The sequence below is a fragment of the Antechinus flavipes genome, chromosome 2, assembly GCF_016432865.1.
Source record: "Antechinus flavipes isolate AdamAnt ecotype Samford, QLD, Australia chromosome 2, AdamAnt_v2, whole genome shotgun sequence".
Taxonomy (NCBI): Eukaryota; Metazoa; Chordata; class Mammalia; order Dasyuromorphia; family Dasyuridae; genus Antechinus; species Antechinus flavipes.
In genome coordinates this window covers 592,321,695-592,346,179 of record NC_067399.1, presented here as the reverse complement: position 1 = coordinate 592,346,179, position 24,485 = coordinate 592,321,695, and the positions used below count along the sequence as shown (strand labels likewise).

Sequence of the window (24,485 nt, the reverse complement as noted above, 5' to 3'; positions counted from 1 at the left end):
TTGAGTCATCTATGGATTGTTCATCTACAGTTGGTAGAGATAGTTCCCAATCAGGCTGTTAGATTACCTGGTTTAACAAGTTCATTTTCCAAATGAAGAAAATGGAATCCAGAGACATGGAATGTTTTGCCCAGAGTCACAGAGCTCATGTGTGTTGCCTCTAAGGAGTGCTTGAAACAGAATCTAGAGTCCTCAATGCCTTTTTCATCATATGCTGCTTCAGGATGCTTGTGTCAATAGCATCTTTGGTCAGAACCTTAGATGCCTTCTTGTCGATAAGTCACTAAGGAAGGTTTAGAAGCAAAATCTTCAAAGTAGTCCCGCCTCTGTAGGACACAGATGTCCCTGTTCTCCACTGTTCTCCAGACACAGTTGTCTGCATTTTTCTGCCCCACCATACCCAGATACTAAAAGTCATAGTTCACTTATGCATTTGTGCATCTGAAGCTATGGAGCTATTAAGGAGAGGTGGGATGCACAGGACTCTAAAGAATGATATGTGTGAATCTGAAGCCAGTTTCTATTATAATAACTAACAACAATAATAATAATTGGAGAGGATAGAATGGTCAGTTCTTGCCTGCAGTTCTGGGTAGCATATGGAAACCAAGTTCAGTACTTCCAAAAAAAAAATGTTTCGGAATTGTGCTTAGAAACCATCTTGGGGAAGTTGATTTCTTGTTACTCCTCTCCCCCTCCTATTTTTTATTATGAAGCCTGATGCTGGCATGTTGTTATTAGCTTCTGTCTGAATAGTTGAAGCTGGACTGGGAGACGAAATATCAATAGCCCATCCATTTATGAGCGAGTCTGAGGCACAATCAAAGCATTAGGGAGCCTGCATCTTGCTTTCTTACTTACCTGCAATCGTACTGTTCAGCTCAACAAAAGGAGAGTTGAAAGAGCTTTCCCCACTTCATGTCTTTTATGAAAGGAGCAATACCCGGCTGTGAAGAATCCCTGTTGGATTATTCTCTCTAACTTAGAAATTTATCCAATTTCCTCTGTTCTTTATCAGAGTGGAAGGCAAAAGCGTTGCCAGTATAGACTGAAAGATCCCAATATAAAAAGCAAGCTACTGGCATGGGGCATAGAAACCCGCTCCTGAACCTGAGTTAAGGGAGACCTTAGATGTCTCTCTTAACCAGTTTGGTAGCAAAGTAGAATTTGCACAGGGACATTAACCACTAGACAGTAGATCAGAAAGAAGGCTTCTTTGTGGCTAACTGTGAGGAACGCTGTAAACCCTGAAATGAAAGGAGCGAGCACGCTAGAAAGCCTGATTTCAGGAGTGACATTTTTCATTATGGCAGAGCTTCTATCTAAATTAAAGGGATGCCATCAGCTTCGTTTAGATCCAAAATTTAGATTTCCTTATAGGTTTCATTTTTTTTCCTTTACAAAAACCTAATTTCCATAAAGATCATTTGCTGAGACCACGTCTATAGTAGGTGATTCTGGGAATATCAAGATAGGAAGGACATAGGGGACTTAACTTATCTCCATTCTGGGGCAAGGGGCATGTGGCAGGAATAATAATATCCTGCACTTCTGGCGTATCTTTCATCACAATTACTGTTTCCAAATGGCCCTGATTGTTTTTCCCAGGAGTACATAGAGACAACATTCTCCTGTTTGAAATAGCTATAATTCTGCAGGTCCTGAGAAAAAACTAAGAAAAAAATCTGAGATTCAGCCCAACTTTGCAAGAGAAATGTGGGTAAACTGAGTCATGAACAAATTGAAGTAGCCTGTTTGGCCCAGTTAAGAAGAGGCAGGATAGTAAAGAACACTTGATTTTGGAACCAGAAGGTGGAAATTCATATTCCCCTCCTTTTCTGCTTGAGCGACCTTGAACAAATCACTCCTATTTCTGAGTTTCAGTTTTCTCATCCATAAAATAAGGAGCTGACCTAGATTAGGGTTGTCAAATTGGGACCCATGGGTCAAATCTGAACTGTTGGCCTGTTTTTCCATAGTCTTGATTTGTGGAATTATAGTCCCTGGTCTGGAGGGTCTCCACATTCCTTCCCTGTGGGACTTTAGGTGGACACAATTCTCATTCTCTCAAGTGTCTTATTGGATTTTCCAAAGTCATTGAATTTTATATCAAAATGATACTTTCTGCCCCAAGAGCACTAAATAAAACAATATACTTTATCAATTAATCAGTCAATCAGTGAGCATGCATTTCCTAAGTGCCTTAAAACACTATGTTAAGTCCTGGAGATAGAAAGATAAAATGAAACTGTACCTGCCCTCAAGTAGTTTATGTTCTATTAGGGTATACATAATAAGGAGATAAGCTTGCAGTCTATCAGGATATACATAATAAATATGAGATATATACACACTAAATGAATTGATATAGAATCCCATGGTTTTGGAAAATCCAATAATTATGTTAAGATACCAAGAGAATGAGAATTGTGTCCACCTTAAAGTCTCTCAGGGAAGGACCCCAGAGGCTCTCCAGACTAGGGGTTGCTAATCTATCATTTCAAGAATAAGGAGGAAGAAAGAATAAGCATTTAAATGTCCCCTACTATGTGCCAGGTATATGCTAATCACTTTTTACAAATATTTTCTCATTTTATTCTCAGAATAACCTAGAAGATTGGTGCTATTATACTTCATCCATTTTACAAGTAAAGAAACTGAGCAAACAGAGGTTAAGGGAGGCAGACAAGGTTAAGTGACTTGCCTAGGATCACACAGCTAGTAAGTATCTGAGGTTGGATTTGAACTCATGAAGATGAATCTTCCTGATTCCAAGCCCAGTGCTCTATCCACTGCATTACCAACTACACAAGTAGCTAGAGCTGGGCTTCATCTTCAAGCGTTCAAGTCTGACCTCAGACACTTACTAGCCATGTAATCCTGAGTAGGTCATTCCTATTTATTGCTCTAAATCAGTCATGATAGAGTGTCTTATTCTATCCTGAGCAAATTTCTGTTAATTTCTATGAGAATATACTCAGCCAAATAGTTCAATGTGATGACATGAATGAACAGAGAGAAGGGAGAGTCTGAATGTTATTAGGAATCATTACTGCAAGTATTATTACAAATCAAGGACCTTTTGAAAGTCTTAATAGTCATAGATGTTATACCAATAAAAAGCCAAAATGTTCCTTCCTGCAGTCACGCTATAAATCAGACCTGAACTACATGAAGGGCCTGGGCTGGCTGGTGCTGAGATCCCCGCAGATAGAAAATGTAAAGAAGGCTGGTGAACTCATCAGTGAGGTACTGATAAATCTTTCACGGCTGGGCACATCTGTAGGAATTGTTTAGGATGCTTTGGTATAGGGGGCTGGGGTGGGGAGAAGGGGGACGGAGAGCATCGCAAACATTAGAGAAAGTCTTCAAAGTCACAAGGACAGGAATAGAATGTCAACATTCCATTCAGCAATGAAATTTGACCAGAATGTAGAATGTATCATCCTCCCATTCTGAAAACATTTTCTAAATTATGCCATTTTGAAGGACTTCTAGGCTCATCAACAAGCTGAGCTAATGATTCACTCCATGCATTTAGACTTGACTTATTCCATATGTTTAACATACATTATGGAGTTGGGAGAAAAGTTATAATGTCAAACCACAGAATATGGTTTATTCCATAAACACTATGAAAATAGGAGAAAATGAAAAAATTATATTTATCCAAATGGAATAATCACAATGCCCCAGGATCTTACTATTGATCTTGGGGGACAATCCCATGAATGGGTAATATTATATAGCTGAATTTAGAAACTAAATCCTTCTGGGACAGAGTATGAGTAGGTAAAATTGATTTTATACTGAATTCTATTAAACGGTGAGTTCATTAGTATTAGATACTAGGGCAGTTTGTACTTTAATACCTATAGTATCCATCTTCAAAAGGCTTAAATGTATCAAAGGTATTTCTTGTTACATAGAAACATCCTGTACCTTTTCACTCCCAAGGTATGCTTGATGCTATTGCTCATAATAAGGGAGATATTTCCAAATAAGTGTAATCGATATATTACAATTCTGGATTGGTTGTAGTAATAGTGCATTCAAAAACTTGGACTCTGGTTTCATGAGAATCTTTGTTTTTATTTCTTGCAGGCTAAATATCGTCAAAAGCCGGACAGTATCAAGTTCACGACAGTGGTTGACTCCCCAGACCTAGTCCATGCCAAGAATAGCTACCTGCAGTGCAATGATGTAGGTTTGATGTTATACCTGATCTCAGCCACTCCTGATAGATGGTTCTCTGCCACATTCATTTCAAACACACCTTAATTTTCAGTGGAATCCAGTGGAGATAAAAGTTTAATTTAACTCAACTGGAGACAAAGAACAGAAAAGTTAAATGTGTCTCTCTACTTTCAGTACATTCTGCACATTACCTGCAGCCTTTTTGCTCTTATTCTTTTCCTCATTCTCTCTCTCTCTCTCTCTCTCTCTCTCTCTCTCTCTCTCTCTCTCTCTCTCTCTCTCTCTGTCTCTGTCTCTCTCTCTGTCTCTCCCCATCTCTGGTTTCTCTTTAATTTCTAATTGACCTATACTTAATGAGTTGAGCCAGAAGCAGAAATATATTACAAACATTGGAAAAGATGTAAAATGTAGGGCCAAGGACAAAGTGACTTTAGTTTTCCTGTTACATATAATTTGGACACTTTTATTTGTTTGTTTCTGTGGGGCAATCAGGGTTAAGTGACTTGTCCAAGATCACACTAGTATATGTCAAGTATTTGAGACCAAATTTGAATTATTTCTCTTGACTCCAGGGCCAGAGCTCTATCTATTTCACCACCCAATTGAACCCTTGTTACATATCATTAAAATCTATCTTTGGATTTGAGAAAGGCTTAGAGCTGGAGGCTTTCAATTTTTTCATCATAAGGATGTTGAATCCTTTCAGATAAAATATTCTTATCTTTAAACTTTATATTTATCTTCAACTATTTAAATCCATATTCACACATGGTTGAAAGGCAGCAGAATATAATACATGGAGGGCTAGGCATGGAGTCAGAAAGATGTGGGATCAAGTAATGACTCTCCCAAATAATTTGAGTGCTTGTAAGCAGGTCATTTATTTTCTCAGTTTTCCCAGGAAATCTTTTAAGACAATAAAATGTAGATGAGACATTGATCTGTAATGATATTACAGATAGGTATGTGTCAGTCAGTTAGTTGGTGCTTTAGATTATTTCATTTTTTTAATAGACTGATAGTATTAAAACACTAGATGAAATGTACCTTTAAATGGAATCTGTCTGAAATCTGCCCTGTTTGCCTATGTATTTTTCTATATAAATATCTGAGTAAAATAATTGAGTAGCCATCATGATCAAGACATTGTTAAAAGCTCCAAAACTTACAAAGAAAAAAATATATATATAGTTATAATGATTTTCTTATGACTATGTCTATGATGTTCTGAATTCTCTGGACATATAGCACCACAAGCTATAATCAATATTTAAACGGGAACCTGTTTTGCCTTGACAGCGTCTCTACAGAGCTGGGGACTCAGAATCAATGCACAGATACACCTTCCTCCCTGATCACCCAGATTTCATCCGAGCCCGTTTGAATGCTCTTCATCTTAGTGACGTGAGTGAATAAACACATTCTTCCCCTTCTCTCTTTTTGTTGTTTCATTGATCAAATGAGTTTACATATGTAAGGTGATTTGCAAAATCTTAAAGTTCTGTATAAATGCTAGCAATTATTATGCTGGATATTATTCATAAAAACTAAATTTTATGGATTTGGGGGGGAAACCCAAACAGAAATGAAAAGGGGCAGGACAGCTTAGTGGAAAGAGCCCTGAACCAGAAATCAGAAGATTCATGTTCTGTTCCTTGCCAATTATTTATTTCTTTTTTCCTGGACCTCAGTTTCCTTCTTTGTAAAGTAAAAGGGTTGGATCTTTAAGGTCTCTTTTAGTTCTAACATTTTATGATTTTATGTTTGGCTTCAAAGCCATAACTGTTATGTTTATGTTTGTCCAGGATCAGCTTCAAGTAGCCTTTTTACTGATTATAGATGTCTTCATTTATTATTCAGAACATTTTTTTCCTGTTCTGTAGATTTTTAACCTTGTTGAAGAGGTCATACTTCTGCATCTCAGTAAAGTGTTTTGTTTTGTTGTAAAATTATGACCAACTCTTCATGAGTCCAATGGGAGTTTTCTTGGCAAAGACACTGGGATGATTTGACATTTCCTTCTCTGGTCCATTTTACAGATGAAGAAACTGAGGCAAATAGGGTTAAGTGACTTGACCAGTGAGAGCTGAATCTTTCTGACTCCAAGCCTGGCCTTCTAGCCACCTTGCTAAAGTTTAGCAACCTTAAAATAAATCTACTTTTTGCTAGAATAAGAATTCTTACTTGGGATTTATGGATCCCCAAAGAGTCTTTAAATAGATTTCAGGAGTTCTATGAACTTGAATAGGAAAAAATTATATCCTTATTATATAGTTTCATAGTATTACAAAGGTTTAGGCTTAGCTGGGGATATTTAAACTGGGATCTGTGAATTTTTAAAAATATATATGTTTTTGACAACTGTATTTCAAAATAATGGATTTTCTTTGTAGCCACATGTATTTTATTTTATGCTTTTAAAAATGTTGTTCTGAGGAGGGTTTGCCTGATTGACTTCATCAGACTGCCAGTGGGGTCCATGACACAAAAACATGGTTAAGACCCCTACTTTAGAGAAAGTGTTGGTATCCAAGTTGTTCTTTTAACCATGAAATTACTTTGTAATTGCACCTAGTAGGACTGTAATAAATACTTGTTGAATGGATGAATGGATGAATGAATGAATGAGTGAATATGAGTCCACATTTCCCCTGCCTGTGGCCAAAATCCCTTTTTCTTTCCCTTAGATATATGCACTGTGAGTGCATAATGGAGGAATCTTGTTTTTAAGCCATAGCAAAGGCTGCCCTGCTACCAGGAAGGATTTGAAGTTACTGATTCTAAGTGAATAGGTGGCAGCTTGTCCTCAGGGGCTGTGATCCTGTGATAACAGGTAGTGAGGCTGATGAATCAAAAGAAACCTGTCAGATCAGAATAACATGGTCTGAGTGTGTCCAAATGGGGTAGCAATGGGCCACCCAGAGTTCAGCCATTCTTCCCTCCCTGTCCTTCCTATTGTGTCCTGTGGCTCCGTGTGGTTAAGCAGCTGTCACTTTTCACCCCGGAGGTGGCTACTTCTCAGAGGATGGCAAGATGCTTCTTCTATTTTATGTGTGTATCAGTTTGTGGAGTTTGTAAAGCACCGTAGGATCCTTTGCAATGAATTGTGCTTTATAAATATAAGTTATTATTATTATTTGAAGCTTTTGATGGGAACGAGAAGGATAATTTTAGAATAGCAGCTTAGGTGGGCCTATCTCCCCCTGGGTCAAAGAGTCCTTTTCTTTGGCAACTTGGGCAAAAGCATCCCTCGTTAATCTCCCTGAAATGTGGGAAGTTGCCTTCATTGGAGACTTCTCGTCACCTGTTCGTGGCAGGTTTGGAAACCGGGATAAAATAGGCAGCCCTTTGCAGGGGATTCTTAAGAAGGGGAGGCCCGCACAGGATCTTGAACATTCGCCTCCAGCGACCGCTACCAATCATCAGAGGAGGTGAACTGAAATTGCCAGCTGGGATATGTGGCTATGGAGAACTCGTGAACCTCTTATGAAAGAGTACTTTTTGGGGGAGGGCATGTGGGGTGTGTACAATTGGATCAAGCGCAGTACACGGAAGACTGTAGAGGGAAACTGACCTTCCTGGGCAAAGAAAGCCATTGATATTTGTAAGGCAGCAGAAATAACTAAAAATCAAATGGCTTTAATGTGTGAGGATGAGGACAAAACTGAGCACACTGTGATCAAGAAGAAGGGCGCCCAGGGTTCCCATCAAAGGACCCGCACAATGTAAAGACTCCCAGTGGCAAGGCAAAAACCTCAACAGATTAAAAAAAAAAGGAGAAGAAGGAGGCAGGAAATTATTACAATATAGCAAATAGTATACAGAGGGAAGTTACCCTGGGGGAATAGGTGCCAGGGAGGGAGAAAATGGGTGAAGTCTGGATTCCCATTTGGAGCAAGCATAGTTGGACTTTCTTTAACCATACAGGTATTTATGGAGGTCTTTAATTAAATTTTTTAAATTAACTAAAGAAAAAGTCCAGGGTATGGGGAAGATTGGAAATATGGAAACCTGGAGTTTTATACCGAGGGTGGGATCTCTAGGGCTAATCCAAAATGGGCTCATATGCAGAATGTTTCACCTCTGCAAAGAGCTGACATGTTAAATGTATTTGAGGAGTCCTTGTGTCATTTCTGTGGCAAAGTCATTTCTCTCTAGAACTCAGTTTCTCCATCTGTAAAATGAGGACCACACACTAAGTGATCTCTTCAGTTCTGTCTCCTCTAACACAGCTGGGCTCAGTGTATATTAATAGCAGTTGACATCTCCATGGTGTTCCCTCCATGGTTCTACAAGTTGCTTCCCTCACATTCTTCTCTGATCATCATGACAACCCTGTGAAATGTATACTGTGAGTGTTTTAGTCTGCACTTTCCATCAGGTGAGGAAACTGAGACAGAGAGATACTGAATGACTCCCCTGAGGTCATTCAGCTAGTAAGCGGGTAGTATTTGAACTCATGTCTTCCTGACTCCACATCTAGAACTTTATCCACTTTACCAATGTTTTCTCTATAATGTCATGGTGGTAAAAGTTTTCGGGTTCAACAAAGTAAAAATAATTTTGTCCCCATTTTTTTTCAAGAGCCTCCTTCATCAGACTATCTGAAGAGGAGGTACAATGGAGAATACTGGTCATTCTCCTAAATCTTGTGGACCCCTGACCCCTCCCCTGGACTGTAGCCAGCTCATTCAAACATTTTACCTTTCCATATGCATAGCCAACTGGGACATGATCCCCCTAATTTATATGATTATATCCCCATTGCCTAGGACAATCTTTGTCACTCAGTAGATGCTAAAGAAATGTTGGTCGTTGGTATCGATGACAGTGGTCATAATGATACAGATTAGTCTTGAATTAGTTTGGTCATCTCAAAAAATATCGACCCACCTAAAGTCTAAGGGATGGTACATAATGAGAATACTTTTTTCCCCTTTCTCTATGCTACCTTCTCTGATTTAAGCCCTTCTGGTAAAATAGAAGCCACTAGCATGAACCTCATTTTTCAGGGGGTAAAACTAAAGCCCCTCCATCTTTGCCAGCCCACCTAGACCAGTGACCTGCCCTACCTGACTTACAGAGCACTTATCAACAGAGCTGGGCTGAGGACATAGCTTTTCAATCTGCTAGGCTGATGGTCTAACAACTGTCTTCTGCTGCCTCCCTTCTCTGTGGATGGATAAAGGACAGCTATCCACTGAGATCTCCATGAGACACCTTTCATGGAGCTCCTCAGTTATTTTTTGGGAGAGAAAAAAAATTCTTTAACAAATGAAGGCTCTGAAGAGTTTGATGCTTATATTGGTGATGTGGAGCTCTACCTGAAGACCTCCTGAAGAAAATGATTACAAATACCTGGGGGGTGTGTAAGTACAACTTGAAAGGGAAAGAATGAAAGGGGACACTGATAGAGGAAGATATTAAATGCATGGGGCACATACTCAACCAGGGTTTTTGACAGTATATTAAATGCAAGTGAAGGCTCTTGCCTAGATGTTGGCACCAGGGGTGGAAACTAGATTTAGGGCACCTCGGAACAAAAATGTATTGTATGACATCAAAGGCAGGCTGAATAGGTTTCCATAAAGCCAGAAGAGCTAATGAAAATACATATGCTGGGATATTAGAACCAAGATTTTGGAAAGGTTTGAAGAGTCAGTTTTTCCCCTTGAAAATTTTCATTCTGATGTTCAGATGCCCAGGAAATTGTCAAAAGACAAAATGGAGAGGTGTTTTAGGTGGTAGAAGCCGAACTAAGAGCCAGGAAACATGGATTCTAATTCCGATTGCAACTTTAGCTCTGTGTCTATGGGAAAATCGATTCACGTCTCTGAGTCTTAGTTTTGCTCATCTGTAAAAAGAGGAGAATGTTTTGATATCTCACAACAGAGCTTTTTTATGGGTCAAATGTAAAAGACTTTAATAACTGTGGAATAACATGTACATATAAAACATTATGTTAAAATGCTGATTTCAAAATTTGACAGATTATCGAGGAGAACTTCAAAAGGTTTTCCACAGAGTGGCTGTTCAATGAATATTTGCTGAATGAATGAATTCAGAAGTGGGCACATTTTCAGAATGAAGTATTGATTACCACTCTTGTCTGTTTAAAGTAACCACAACTCTAAGAAGGCATTTAGTATTTGAAATAAACATATGATACTTAAAATAATTCATTCTCCTCTCCTCTCCTCTCCTCTCCTCTCCTCTCCTCTCCTCTCCTCTCCTCTCCTCTCCTCTCCTCTCCTCTCCTCTCCTCTCCTCTTCTCTTCTCTTCTCTTCTCTCTATCCCTCCCTCCCTCTCTCTCTCTCCTTTTCTAACCTTAGAAAACATACAAGAACTCTTGGGAACAGATCCGAGCAGCTGGCTATGACTTCAGGTTGGATGCCATCCCTTTTCAGACTGCCAGAGCTTCCCGAGAGATCGCCAGTGATGTAAGGAACCATGGTCCAACCCTGTCTCTCTCTTCATTTGCTATCCCCAAATATGTAGCTTTATTGTGATTTGGAAACAGATAGCCTGGACTCAGGAAAAATAGTTCCCATTTGCTCCCTTAGTTGTATATTTCTAGACCTTAGCCATGAGTAGTTTAGAAAGAATCTAGTTAAAAAAAAATTACATGCTTAAAGGTAAATGACACATAAAACCAATTAACAAGGAGCTGAATCACGAGCTTTTTACCAAAAAAGCCTCCTTAGAAGGTAACTCCTTGGATTAGATCGTTTAAATCTATATGGAGAAAGTGGTAATTGTGAGAAGAGACACATATTGCTTCCTTTTGGAGTCAAATATAGAAAAGATAGCTGAGGAAATAAGCATTTTTAAGCACCTACTATGTGCCAGGCACTGTGCTAAATACTTTTTATGAATATTATTTCATTTGGTTCCCACAACCACCCTGCAAGGTAGGTGGTATGATCATCCCCATTTTGCAGTTGAGGAAATCAAGGTAACAGAGGTTACCCAAAACAGAATTGATGATTTGCTTGGGATCACACAGCTAGTAAGTATTAGAGATCAAAACTGAACTTAGTTCTCCTTGACTTCAGGCCCAGCAGTCTATTCGGTTATATCTCTATCTACATTTATGTGGATGATCTATACATGATCTTTACATATATCTATACATAGAGATGTATCTCTTTCTATCTATATTTCTCTATATATGTATATGTGTGTATATATATATATATACAGTTATGTAGAGAGAGACATACAGGTATATAGATATGTATACAGATATATAGGACAGACTTGTACAGAGATGTATATTTGTACAGAGATGTATATTTACTCACACAGTATATGCATATGTATACAGATATGTAGACACATAGGAGATATACAAATATGAATCTCTCTCTCTCCATATATATATATAATCTTTCTGTCAGAATAGCTATCTGTGCTTCTTTCTCTTTCCATCTCTCTTGCTATCATGTGCCATGGTGGATGGGAATACACTGAAGTAATGTGTAGGATAAGGATGTCACCAAAGGAGACTCGTGTCCCTAAGAACCGATAGTGAGCTCTCCCCTTCCTCTCTACAGTTCAGGTACAAAGAGGCCTTCCTGAGGGATCGGGGACTTCAGATTGGGTACCGCAGTGTAAATGATGACCCAAGAACAAAGCACTTCCTTTCTGTGGGGAAACTCCAGAGCGACAATGAGTACAAAAGGGAGTTCATCCAGAGTAGGTCACAGTTCCAGAGCCGGATGGACCAGCCCGGCTTTATCCACGCCAAGAAGAGCCAGGAGCTGGCCAGTGATGTGAACTACAGGCAGCACTTGCACCAATACACCTGTGACCCAGAGCAACTCAACCTGAAACATGCCCAGAGAGCCCACAAACTGCAGAGTGATGTAAGCCTGGGCCTCAGCCCTCTCCTAGCCTTTCTCTCTCTTTTCATAATCTCCAGAATCCAAAAGTAGCCGAAGAATTCCTAATTCTATTCAACCTGCAGTTGAAACAGGGGCAGCATAAATATGGTTGTGCTTAGAGTGCTGCACTGGGTATCAGGAAAGGTTGGATTCAAAACCTACCTCTGACACTAATTATTGGATGACCCTGGGCAAGTAACAGTCTCTCTCTACCTCAGTTTCCATATGTATAAAATGAGGCTAATAATAGCTACTACTTTACATCATGGCTATTTGGAGGTTCAGATGGGTGAGGATAGGTCCCAGGAAAAGAGTCAGAAACCATTTATTTTAAGCTAATTTTACAGAAAAGAAACCTGAAGTTCAAGGAAATTAAATTATTTGCCTAAATCCTGAGACAGGGTTAGAATCCCTGACTCCAGGGCCAAAGTAAATCTTTAGGTTCTAGTACTATCAATGTCATCTCTGGTTCTTCTTTCACAAATAAGGTTATGTTTATAATTGGGTGATTGATTGAATGACTTTGTAGAAGGGTCACAATATTCCAATGGAGGCACATTTCATCCAGAGTTTATAATTGTTTTATTGGGGCTGGTTTCCAATGTTTTAATGATATTAATGAAAAATGACATACTTTAGGGGATCATTATATGGAATTAAGTTCTATATATATTTCACTACTGAATGCTGGGCAGTATGAAGCCTGGGCTGATGTAAAAACACATAGAAAAGGGATTTTTACCCGTTTTATGTGTTGTGGACTTCTCTGATGAAGCCTATGGATCCCTTTCATAAAATAAATACATAAAATGAAATACGTAGGACTATAAAGGAAACCAAAGTTTAGTGAAAAATAAATTATGTTTTTCCAAGTTCATCATCTTCTTGAAATCTATTCCCAAGTCCTTTGGGAATCTGTGGATTCCAAGGAAAGAAATCTTGATACAGAGTATGAGAAGTAAGAGGAATTTTAGAGTTCATTTAGGCCAGTTACCCTAATTTTACAGAGGGAAAAACCAAGTCCCCTAATGGAAAACTGTTGCCCAAAGTTATATGGCTAGTTAGTGGCAGAGGCAGTATTAAAACTCAGATCTGTGGACTTCCTGCCTAGTGTCCTTTTTTACTGTTCCTTGTTACAGCTAATTCCTCCAAAGGAAAGTGGGAAGTGAGAATACTATGAGGAAACTGGAGTGTATTCTACTTTGGATATGAGGGATCTTTATGAAGCGTCTCATGGCATCCTTCATTGGCAGAAACAAAATACTTGACCCCTATCTGCTTTTAAAATTAAAATTACTCCAAATCCCAATGATGTTTTTCTTTCTCCACTCTACCCCTCCGACTCCCTCCCCCAATCCAGGTCAAGTATAAATCGGACTTGAACTTGACTAGAGGCATTGGCTGGACTCCTCCAGGCTCCTATAAAGTGGAAATGGCTCGCAGGGCTGCTGAACTGGCCAATGCCCGGGGCCCAAGACCTCAGAATCCCTATGTAAGTATTTGCTTCAGCCTGTGGTGCATCTATGAAACCACAAATGCATCCTGGTTTCCTCTTCAGCTTACTTTGAGCTGTCACTCAAGAAAAATAAAACCAATTAGGTGCCCATTTTCCAGGATCTGGGATGAGTAGGTATAGGAATTCCAGGTTTAGCCCCCACGAGGTGCCTCTCAAAACAGATAGTACCACAACAATACCGAGCAAGAGCAGCCGGTATCTTAGGTTCCACCACTTGCTCATTTATATTGGTTGAAAGGGTCAGGGATTCAGCAACTAAAATGGTTTTTGTTTTGAGCTCTGCTCTCTTCGGAGTAAAGAGTCCATGTCCTTTTCTTGCCTTAAAGGTTTTAGTTTTAGTTTTCTAGGTTGCTTTTTTTGGGGGAGGATTAATGGGGAGAATGACATAGGAAAGGGGGAAGAAGTGGAAATTATAAATGCTTCTGAGGCATCTTAGGCTCTTCTTAGGAGAATTTTAGATTTCACTCATTTCTTTTCCACAGGCAGGGACTGATCCCTCAGGGGAGGAAGACAATAACCAGGGGAATGTGAACCCAGATGCTACGGAAATTCTGCACGTCAAAAGAAAGAAGACACATCTGCTTGTAAATGACCAGCCCCCATGCAGAGTGTTTGACAGAGAAATTGGACATCGAAGTAGTCCCCTGCCCCCCACCCCTGGAGCCCCCCCAAAAGGCACATTTTAAATTCTTGAGGGTTGGAGAGTTGTAGATGGTCCCCTCCCCTTCCTCACAATTTTTGAGTCAGCCTTGTTACACTAGGACATCTTTCTTAGTTTTTTTCCTTTTAAAATTTTTTGAACACAATATCATCATAAAATGAAATATAGATCTTTATATTTTCAATTCAATATTTTAATATCCTGTTTTGAATGTTGGTTCTGTCTAGCACGTTATCCATGCTGAATAAAAGTGGTCAGACATGACTGGGACACTCATTCATTCTATAAGGATTGGTGGTTGTGACTGTTCTTGAGCTGGACTGCTCCTCCAGGAATGATGAGTACTAAAGACATATGAACTGAAGGAAATAATCTAGGAGAATTTGGGCTTCCTTTATGATTCCTTTGCAAATTATAGGAGATAATACAAGGGCATGGAGAGCTATTGTGAAAATTCTGGCTAGAAAGTCATAGAGAAAAGACAAGCACAATATAAGTGGAAATTATTTCTGATCAGCTCTAGTGAAACTCTTTAAATTGGTTGTCTATAGCTAGAAGGGACCTTGGAGACCACATGATCCAACTCTCCCCCTCACCCGCCATAGTTCCCTGTTGTCCATATGAAAAAATTGAGACCCAGAGAAAGGAAGTGATTGTCTCAGACCAACACAACTTGTTAGTGGAGGAGTCAGAATGGAACCCCGTGTCTTCACTAATTATCAAGCCAATGAATGTTCTTTCTTCCTCTCTGATTGTTTGCTTCTTGATAGTGGACCTACCTTTTTAGTTTCAACCAACAATGCAATTATGTGATGAAGAGTAGGTTGGAGGTAGAGGGGCTATAGCTTGTGCCTTTATCAGATGCTAACTTAGACACTGTCTAGTATGATCCAGACTCTTTTTGGATGATGTCTTTGATCCAGTTGTAGTATTTGGTCACTAGAGTATAAACTCCTGGTTTCTCTCCACATTTAAGGCCCCAGCTCACAATTCCATAGAGAAAGTATTTGCCATCTCTTTCACAGGTTAAAGGACCACCAGAATCACCCTAAAGGAAAATAAGACAGTTAGCTTTGTAAAAAGAATTGTTTGTGATGCTAAAGGTAAGAGGAAGGGGATGGCTAGTGATGCCTTTTAGTCCCAAGGTAGGAACAAAGAAAGGCATGGCACATTCCCTTCTTCCTTTGCCTCATACCCAATAAGACTCTCCCCCTTTGTTTGAGTTAGTAGCTTCATTAAAAACTATCCTGACTGTGGCAATAGGGGATAGGAGTATAATATGGGATTCAAAATCACAGATAATCTAAAAATTCCACTTTAGTCATTAGCATCAATTTTCCAGAGCCTTGTACTATACACAGCTTAGCAACAGGACAGGAAAATTCTTACTTAAATACAAGGAATAAGCATTAATATAATTAGGGCTAATATGGTAAAATAGAAAGAGAACTTTACTATGGTTAATTTTCTGTTTTACTACTTATTTATGTCTTGGGCAAAATTCTACTTTTCTGACATTCAAATTCCTTATTTCTGATCTGGAAATAATAGTAATTGCACAAGCTACTTCGCAAAGTTGATGTGAGAAAAACATCATCAATTAGCACACTTTCTATCACTGATGGCACAGGGATATCTTATACCCACAGTCTTCCATATCCACTGAAAGGAGTAGCCTTTCCTCCCCCATCTCTTTAATTGTTGTTTTTTTTTCAATTTATATTATTGTATATATTTTTCCTGGGATCAGTTCTTATGTCTTTTCCTGTTTTCTTGAATTCTTCATATTTATCACTTTTTTCCAGTATAGTAATATATGTATATATTACTATATACAATATATATGTATATAGTAATATGCAATATAGTAATATACATCAAGATAACACATAGGTTTAATTATTCCCCAGTCAATGGATACCCACTTTGTTTCCAAAGTATCCCATGAATATTTGGTTCTTTTTATTTTATCATTGACCTTAGAGTATTTGCCTACCAGTAGGTTCCCTGGGTCAAAAGGTATGAAAATTTTAGTTACTTTCCCCTCTACATGATTATAAATAGCATTCCACAATGGTAGGAATAATTCCCAGATCTTTCAACAGTATTTTAGTGTGACTAGAGTACCCCTTCCTCTCATGTTGAATTTTTTCCTTTTTTATCAGTTAGCTGGGTGTGTTTCTTCTTCTTTTCCATCACACATTCTAATGTGGATATGTTATTTCCACCCCAGATTCTGGTTTCCTCCTTAGAATCTAACTTTCTTTGTTTACAAGAATAAATCTATAACAACAGTTCCATTAATTGCTTCCTCTACCTTTTGAAGCATGAAAATATCACTAGGAGAAGCCAAGAAATTATTAGCTGTTTTGCTTTTGGAAGAAATAAAGAGATCTACAAAATATCTGGATAATTAAACTTTCCCATTTACATCATACCTTGACTTCATACAAATATATTAAACAAAAAACAATCAGCCCTTTTTAGATATACTCCATCCCTGCCATTCCTATATTTTAAGCGATGGCTTAGAAATACAAATCATGTTGAAGTGCATGTTGAAATGCAAATGATATTCTTAGATATTATCTTTTTTCTTTCTTTTTTTTTCTGAGGCAATTGGGGTTAAGAGACTTTACCAGGGTCACACATCTAGGACATGTTAAGTGTCTGAGACCATATTTGAACTCAGGTCCTCCTTACTCCAGGAATGGTGCTCTATCCACTGCGTCAATTAGCTGCCCCTCTTAGATCTTAACAAGAAATTTAATTCCCAAATTTACTTGTCTCTTCTAAAGTCCTTGCTTTTAGTTACAATAGTAATGAAAATACCATCTGTCCTAAGGTCTTCCATTTCTCCCCTAAGATCATGTAACTCTTATTGATGCTTCCTGATTTTTTTCTGGCAGTATCCATGAAAAATTGCCAGAAATGGGTGGTAACATTTATAGATCTCTACCAAAGATGAAAGAGATGAGAAAGGGCATAGAATTTTAATCTTCAGCTTCTTACCTATAGAAGGGTTCTGAGTTTGATAGGGAAGAATATCAATATTAATGTTATTATGAAGTTTATGGAATATCTATGATGTTGGACTATCTCTTCTATCCCCTTTAACATGGGCAGGAAGGTTTTAAAATTTAAAACTCATGGCTAATGGCTCTGGAAGGATAGAGGTATAGAGACACAGAGTCCATGATAAATTACACTATCCCACTACCTCCTTCTTATCCCTCCCCCCCCCACTCCCAAAGAAGCTGGGACTTAGAGAAGGAAAATGAATGTATTCTGATAAAATCAGGTTAAAACATCAAAGGAAGATGATAAAGATAATGACAACTTTTCAAGGATTATCTGAGGAACATGAGGGTAAAATTTGGGCAAGACATTTGTTTATAGGTAATTTTATACATATGATTCCCAGGTCCTTTTATAAAGAAAAAACAAAACCATGAGTTCCACTGACTGCTGTACCTTCCTTGGGTTACTATTAATAAAGTTTCATCTCCATCGATTTCTGTTCAGGGAATGTGGATATAATTCAAAGTTGGTTGCCTATACATATATAAATAATAGTCAAGGCAGAGAATGTCATAGAATTGACAGAGTCATAGAATGTTGAAAGGAAATATGCCTTAGTAGATAGGGTGCAAAGCTTAGAATAAGGTGCTTAGTTCAAATTTTGCCTCAAAGTGCTTTGTAAACTTTCAATTACTATTTAGATATAATCTAATTCAACTTCATTATACACGGGCATAAACAGTGGCTTTGGAGGATAAATAAGTTGCTTCTGGTCATATGGTACATATTAGTATCCCTCTAATTCCCACACCAAGGCTAGAACACTGAGACCTAGTGGATTTTCATGGGACTTATCATATAGACATAAGCAGTGTCATTAATTCCAGGCAGTATTTGTTGGTTATTCCCTATAGCTCATCATTATGTGGATTCTGACACATTATTGTTCAAATGATTATAAATTGGAATAGCGGGTTTAACTTATAAGGATAATCACCATCCTATCCCAGAATGTAAGGGTTTTATATAACTCATTGTATCTTTTGTTGTTCAGTTCTTTCAGTCCCATCTAACTTTATGTGATATAATTTGAGTTTTTCTTGGCAAAAATAGAATGATTTGTATTTTTCTTTTCCAGCTTCTCTTACAGATGTGAAACTGAGGCAAACAGAATCAAGCGACTTACCCAGGATCACATAGCTAATATGTGTCTAAAGCTGGATTTGGATTCTGGTTCTGACTCCAGATCTGGCACTCAGTCATTGTGCCTCCTAGCTCCCTCTCTAGTACCAGAAAATTTAATAAAAGACATCCCATCACCAATCCCTCCCAACCAAAATAGATTAATGAAATGTGACATACTTGGCAGGAGTCAGTCCCCTGTCCACCTGCACAGAACATGGTATCATCAACCATGTTATCATATTGGTTTGGAGCATTACAATGAGATCTGGAGATCAGTTGGACTTTAGCATCCAGGAGATAACGAGATCCTTCTCCTGCATGAGAATAAAGAACAAATATCATTCTTGATGAAACATGGAGAATCTTACTATTTTCAAGATTATTAGAGAAGTCACAAATTTTAGGTATAAAGGGAGGATTTTTCAAGAAGCTGCAAGACTTCTAGAAGCTGTTAGACATGTTCTCAAGTGAAGTCAATACATTCAAGAGATATAATTTCAGTGGTCCAGTAAACTCCCTCCAGTACCAGACAGAAAGCAAACCCCCTATTACTTAGTAGATAAGTGTTAGAGAATTATCACCTAAGGCTCTGTGAGGGTTTTTCCAAAGTCATACAGATAATAACTATCAGAGACAGAATTTAAATTCAGGTCTTCCTGAGTCAAAATATTCTATTCACAAAACTAGACTGTCTCTTCTCAAAACAAAGAGCTCCTCTCACCATTAGCCCTCAAAAAAATCAGATTATCAGCTCTCTAGAATCACAATTTTCCCACTGTCAAGATAAGGAAATAGGTTCAGATTTTCATTGGTTCGTATAGTTCATCTCTGATTACAAAATGCTGAATAATCATTTTTGAGTTCAATCATATTCAAAAAGATGAAGTGGGAAGGATGCTGAATTTGGAATTAGAAGACAATTTCAAAACCTGACAATGCCATTTGCTATCTGTATGACCTTGGGCAAATAATTTTACCTGTCTAGGTTGCAGTTTTCTCTCTATAAAGTGAAAGAACTAGATGAAATACATAACCTTTAAGGGCTCTTATTTAAATTTTTTTAGAAAAATTAAATGAATTTTTTTCACTTAACAAAATTTATCCTTCACACCCCTTCCCTCCCCTGCACAGAAAGGAAAGCAAAACTCTCATGACTAATATGATTAGTCAAGCAAAACATAATCAGACACTGATCACATCCAAAAAATATGTCTCGTTCTATACTCTAAAATCTTCTGTCAAGAGGTAGAGCACATGCTTCATCACTGGTCCTTTGGAATTGGATTAAGTTATTACATTAAGTAGAGTTCTTAAATCTTAAAAACTTTGTCCTTACAATGGTGTTATTGTTGTATAATTATGTTTTAGGTTCTGTTCACTTCACTTTGCACCAAGTCATACAAGTCTTTCTGGGTTTTTCTGAAACCATTTTTAATCTCTTTTTTTAAACTTGCATATCAGTATTCCCTTTCTTTAATATTCTATAATTTGTTCAGCAATTTCCAATTCATGAACATCCATTAAGTTTCCAATTCTTTATTACCACCTCCTTCTTCCTTCCCCACCTCCCCCAAACTATTCTAATTTTTTTGTCTTTTGTACATGCAGGTTATTTTCCCCTTTATTTGATCTAATTGATTTGGAGGTCAAATAAATTTGTTTCATTATAGAAATACTACATATTTCAACTACATCATAATAAAAACTTATTTAGAGAGGGTATCACATAGCTGAAAGACACCTAGGAGATCATCTAGTGCATTTGATTCATACTGGAGTGGTTTACCATTTCCTTATCTAACTTATTTTACAGATGAGGAAACTGAGATAAACAGAGTTAAGTGACTCACCCAGAGTCACACAGCTGGTAAATATCTGAGGCCAGATTTGATCTCATAAAGATGCATCTTCCTGATTCCAAGCCCTGAGCTCTATCCACCATGCCATTTAGGTGCCCTGACTGGAGCATAGTAGGCAGTTAATAAATACCCTTTCATTAACTGACTAATGCAAAAGCATCCAAATTGTTTTTTTTTAAATAAGTGGGTCATATGATAAAAAATGTAAATGCATGGGGACCATGCGAGCTTCATTATATTCTTCAATACATTCAACTTCAATTATATTTATTAATTGGTCTAAGTCTGCTACCATGACATCTGATGCACAATGGCAGACAGATTGGACCCTATTTGATCACTCATTCTTGCATACTAACTAATAAAACACCAATTTATTTTACTAAAATTTTCAGGTAGTTTATAATCTAGTGCCAATTGGTTTACGTTGTGTATATACAGGGTTTAACTTAATATCTTCATTTTTATAGATTAGGAAATTGATATTTAGAGGGGTCCAAATGACTAAGCCAAAGTAACAAATAAGAATGTTAGGTATCCTGATTCTAAGGAAAGTGAAAGAAAGGAAGAAAATAAGTATTTATTAAGCACCTGCTATGTGCCAGGCACTATGCTAACTGCTTTATAAATATTATTTCACTTGATCCTTATACCAATATCTTGGGAAGAAGGTGCTATGATTATGCTAATTTTATAGTTGAGGAAACTGAGAAAAAGATTAAGTGATTAAAACTAGTAACTGAATTTGAGACTGGATTTGAACTCTGGTTTCCTTGACTGTCCTTTATCCTATCCATTATTCCACCTAGCTATTCTTCGGCTAATTTTTTCACCCATTATACTGTAATGATATTTAACCAGACTTTGACAAACTAGAATTTTATATTGCCTATTTATTCAAAGAAATATATTGAACATCCATTATGTTCAAAGTAGCATGCTGAGAGTTATGGAGGATGCAAATTAAAATAACACAGTTTTTTTGCCACATAGTAGTTTGAAGTTTAAAAAACAGAGGCTTTCAATTTTCTACTTTTAGAAGAAAAGTTAAACATAGAGAAATAAGAGGAGCCTGTTAAAAAACCAACAAGCCTTCTAATGTGTTCTTGTCCTTAGGTGAATACAGACCTAGTAATCCATACCTTCCACCTCCACAAAATTTCAAAATGACATAATTTTAGACATAGATGTAATTTCAGAGACCAGCTAGTCAAGGCTATGACTTGTTGGAGAATTCCCCTTGCCAAAAAAAAAAAAACAAGTAGTTATTCAACCCTTGTTTAAAGACCACCAGTAAGAGGTAATCCATTCCCTCCCAAATCTTACTTGTACATACCTTTGAATGGTGTGAGGATAGTGAGTTAGTATAGTGAATAGAGTGCTAGATCTAAAGTCATGAAGACTCTTTGCAAAGTTCAAATCTGGGCTCAGATACTTATTAGCTATTGACTTTAGACAAGTCACTTAATATTGTTTGCCTTAGTTCCTCAACTATAAAATGAGCTAGAAAAGGAAGTGGAAAACCATGCCAGTATCTCTCTCAAGAAGACCCTAAATGAGGTCAGACGATTTGGACATCACTGAACTGACTAAACAACAATAAAAAAATTAGGAAATTGTCTTTGACTTTAAACTAAAATCTGCCTCTCTGCAACTTACATCCCTGAATGTAATAAGGCAAGAAAGTTTCTTTTTAATTGAGAAATAGTTCCGAAACAAAAATGGTTTTCTGGTTAACCATGAATTAATCATTAAGTCAGTTAAATAGAAGTTCCTCTTGGTCAACCATAGTGGCTAACTTGCAAATCATACATAGGTTTTATTGTTATTCCTTGATTCATTTAAAACTTCCTACTTCAGTTAAACAATGAGATGGAGGGGAAGAAAAAAGGTGGGAAATTGATTTTCGTTACATTCCTAAAATAAAAGCTATATTTGAAAGCAATCTAATTTTTAGTTCTTGTCAAATAATTGAAATGAGATTGCAGACCCCCTTTTTGCCCTGGAAAACAGATGACCCACAATCATTTTTGTGTTCTCATTTTTAAACATTGACTAAGTCTGAAAAGAAGAGATAAATAGTTTAGTTGGAAATTAGAAATCTCTTTGAATATCTGTATTTTCATTTTCATTTCAGGAGGAGGGATTCTGTCTCCAAGACTTAATGGTTTGTCCCCAAGAACATTTGTTTAACTGAAATAAGGGTATGTGGATATAGCAAAGAGAAACAATATTTATTCATGGAGGATCGTACCTGATGGTGTTTCTCCCCATCCAGAAATGTAGCATTCTGTCCGAGAAGGAAATGGTACTTCAGATAGACATGCTGTCTTTACATACTTAGATTCTTGCGCACATTGACCATTCACCGCCTTTAACTTGAGCAAAGCTAGACAAAAAAAGAAAGGGATAAATGATAAGCTGCTATAGAATTGTGTTGATCAGACATTTATGAATTTCAGCCTGTTTGGGAAGAAGTGGGGGGGGTGTATAGAAACATCTGAATTTTTTTGACTAGTTGTATCTATGGTCAATCTTTTTCTAAGAAGCATGGAGTTGCTTCATTTATACTTTTGATGATGACTTCTGAGGAATAATAGGGACATAATAGCAACTAACATTGATAGTATTTTAGGACACAAAATAGAGACATTATCTCATTTGATTCTTACAACTAATATTTCCATACCATTTTATAATTAAAGAAAATAACACTCAGAGAAGCTAAATGATAGACAGAATTAAAATCTGTTTCCAAGTATAGGAACTTTTCTACAATTATACTAGACAGGTGTATAGAGTCATAAATGTCAGAAAAATCCTTGTTCAGCAAATGATTAAACATATATTTTGATTTTAGGAAGTCCAGAAAATATCATGGTTTTTTCTTTTCATAGTTTTCTTTTTATTTTCTTTGTTTTTTCTTTTGTAAGGCAATTTGTGTTAAATGACTTATCCAGGATCAAACAGCTAATGTCAAGTTCCTGAGGCCAAATTTGACTCCCAGCAGGTGTTCTATCTAATGCACCAATTAACTGCCCCCATATTTTCTCTCCCTGTTTGGTTGAGGCCTGAAATTTCTCAGTGCTGAAATTTTTTGTTTAACCTATTAATTTGATTTCTATTAAAAAATTTTGTGATTTTTGTTAAAATTTATATATTCCCAGGAACACTTAAAATTTTTATCAGCCATTATCACGGTAGCATAAAGTTACTTTCAAATCACCTGAAACCTAAAGTTTCAGAGAGTTCCAGAGCATACAATTGAGAATTCATACCCAGAGACAAATTTTACCTTGCAATCAACTAAATGATAGGTGGCAAGACTGGTTGCACCCTACTCTTGCTGTGATACCCAATTTTGAGGGTTCTCTCCAAAACACCTATCTTTATCTTCCAGGATTCCCATCTTCTATACCTGGCACCTGAGCAAGCTCCAATCTTCTCTTTAGAATAAGATGAAGAAGTCTGGTGTTGGCAGCTCAGGACAGCTAAAACCTAAACTAGCTTTAACCACAGTAGCTGCCTGGATACCACCAGGAAAATTCATCTTTATTTCCTGGCTCCCAGATCAGATCATCCAGAGACAAAGATAGTGTCTGCCTTTGGAGGGTAGTGACCAGTAAATAAAAACCCTATTATACTCCTTTTCATGCTGGATAAAGCAAAGTGAACAAATGCATGAATGATCTGCATCTGAGTTGGTACAGGTTTTTCACTGGAAATTGATTAAAACAATTAAATCATTGGCTTAATCTCTTTTCCTCAAAAAAGAAAAAATCCCTTGAGAATCTGGGAATAGTTTATAAAAGTTGCCTCAGAGCTAGACAGTTTTGGAATAAGTGCAAAATACACATTTATGGACTTTCAGTTCAATGATCTTGTGATGAAGAGAGAGAGGACTATGAGAACTGAGTGTGGATCACAACATAGCATCTTCACTCTTTTTGTTGTTATTTGCTTGCATTTTGTTTTCTTTCTCATTTTTTTCCCTTTTTGATCTGTTTTTCTTGTGCAGAGAGATAATTATATAAATATATATATACATATTTAACATATACATATGTATTTAACATATATTTTAACACGTTTAATGGATTACTTGTCATCTAGGGGAGAAGGGGGAAGGAGTGGAAAATTTGGAACACAAGTTTTTGTA

At 37.3% G+C, this 24,485-nt stretch overlaps 2 protein-coding genes across 3 annotated transcripts in view; one reads left to right on the top strand and one right to left on the bottom strand.

The window, feature by feature from the left end:
* The window catches only part of NRAP (nebulin related anchoring protein), a 79,568-nt gene extending 65,043 nt beyond the window's left edge, over positions 1-14,525 (top strand). For both annotated transcript variants that reach the window (XM_051981464.1, XM_051981463.1), the window contains exons 36-42: positions 3,145-3,249; positions 4,105-4,203; positions 5,497-5,601; positions 10,531-10,638; positions 11,755-12,066; positions 13,445-13,576; positions 14,083-14,525. In XM_051981464.1, the coding sequence (XP_051837424.1) occupies positions 3,145-3,249; positions 4,105-4,203; positions 5,497-5,601; positions 10,531-10,638; positions 11,755-12,066; positions 13,445-13,576; positions 14,083-14,286 (1,065 nt within the window). In that variant the 3' untranslated portion in view covers positions 14,287-14,525. The remainder of the gene's footprint in view (positions 1-3,144; positions 3,250-4,104; positions 4,204-5,496; positions 5,602-10,530; positions 10,639-11,754; positions 12,067-13,444; positions 13,577-14,082) is intronic.
* HABP2 (hyaluronan binding protein 2) overlaps positions 14,433-24,485 on the bottom strand; it is a 54,637-nt gene continuing 44,584 nt past the window's right edge. Inside the window, exons 11-13 of the mRNA XM_051981465.1 lie at positions 22,581-22,715; positions 18,645-18,781; positions 14,433-15,309 (exon numbers count right to left, since the gene is read on the bottom strand). Of these exons, the coding sequence (XP_051837425.1) occupies positions 15,142-15,309; positions 18,645-18,781; positions 22,581-22,715 (440 nt within the window). The 3' untranslated portion in view covers positions 14,433-15,141. The remainder of the gene's footprint in view (positions 15,310-18,644; positions 18,782-22,580; positions 22,716-24,485) is intronic.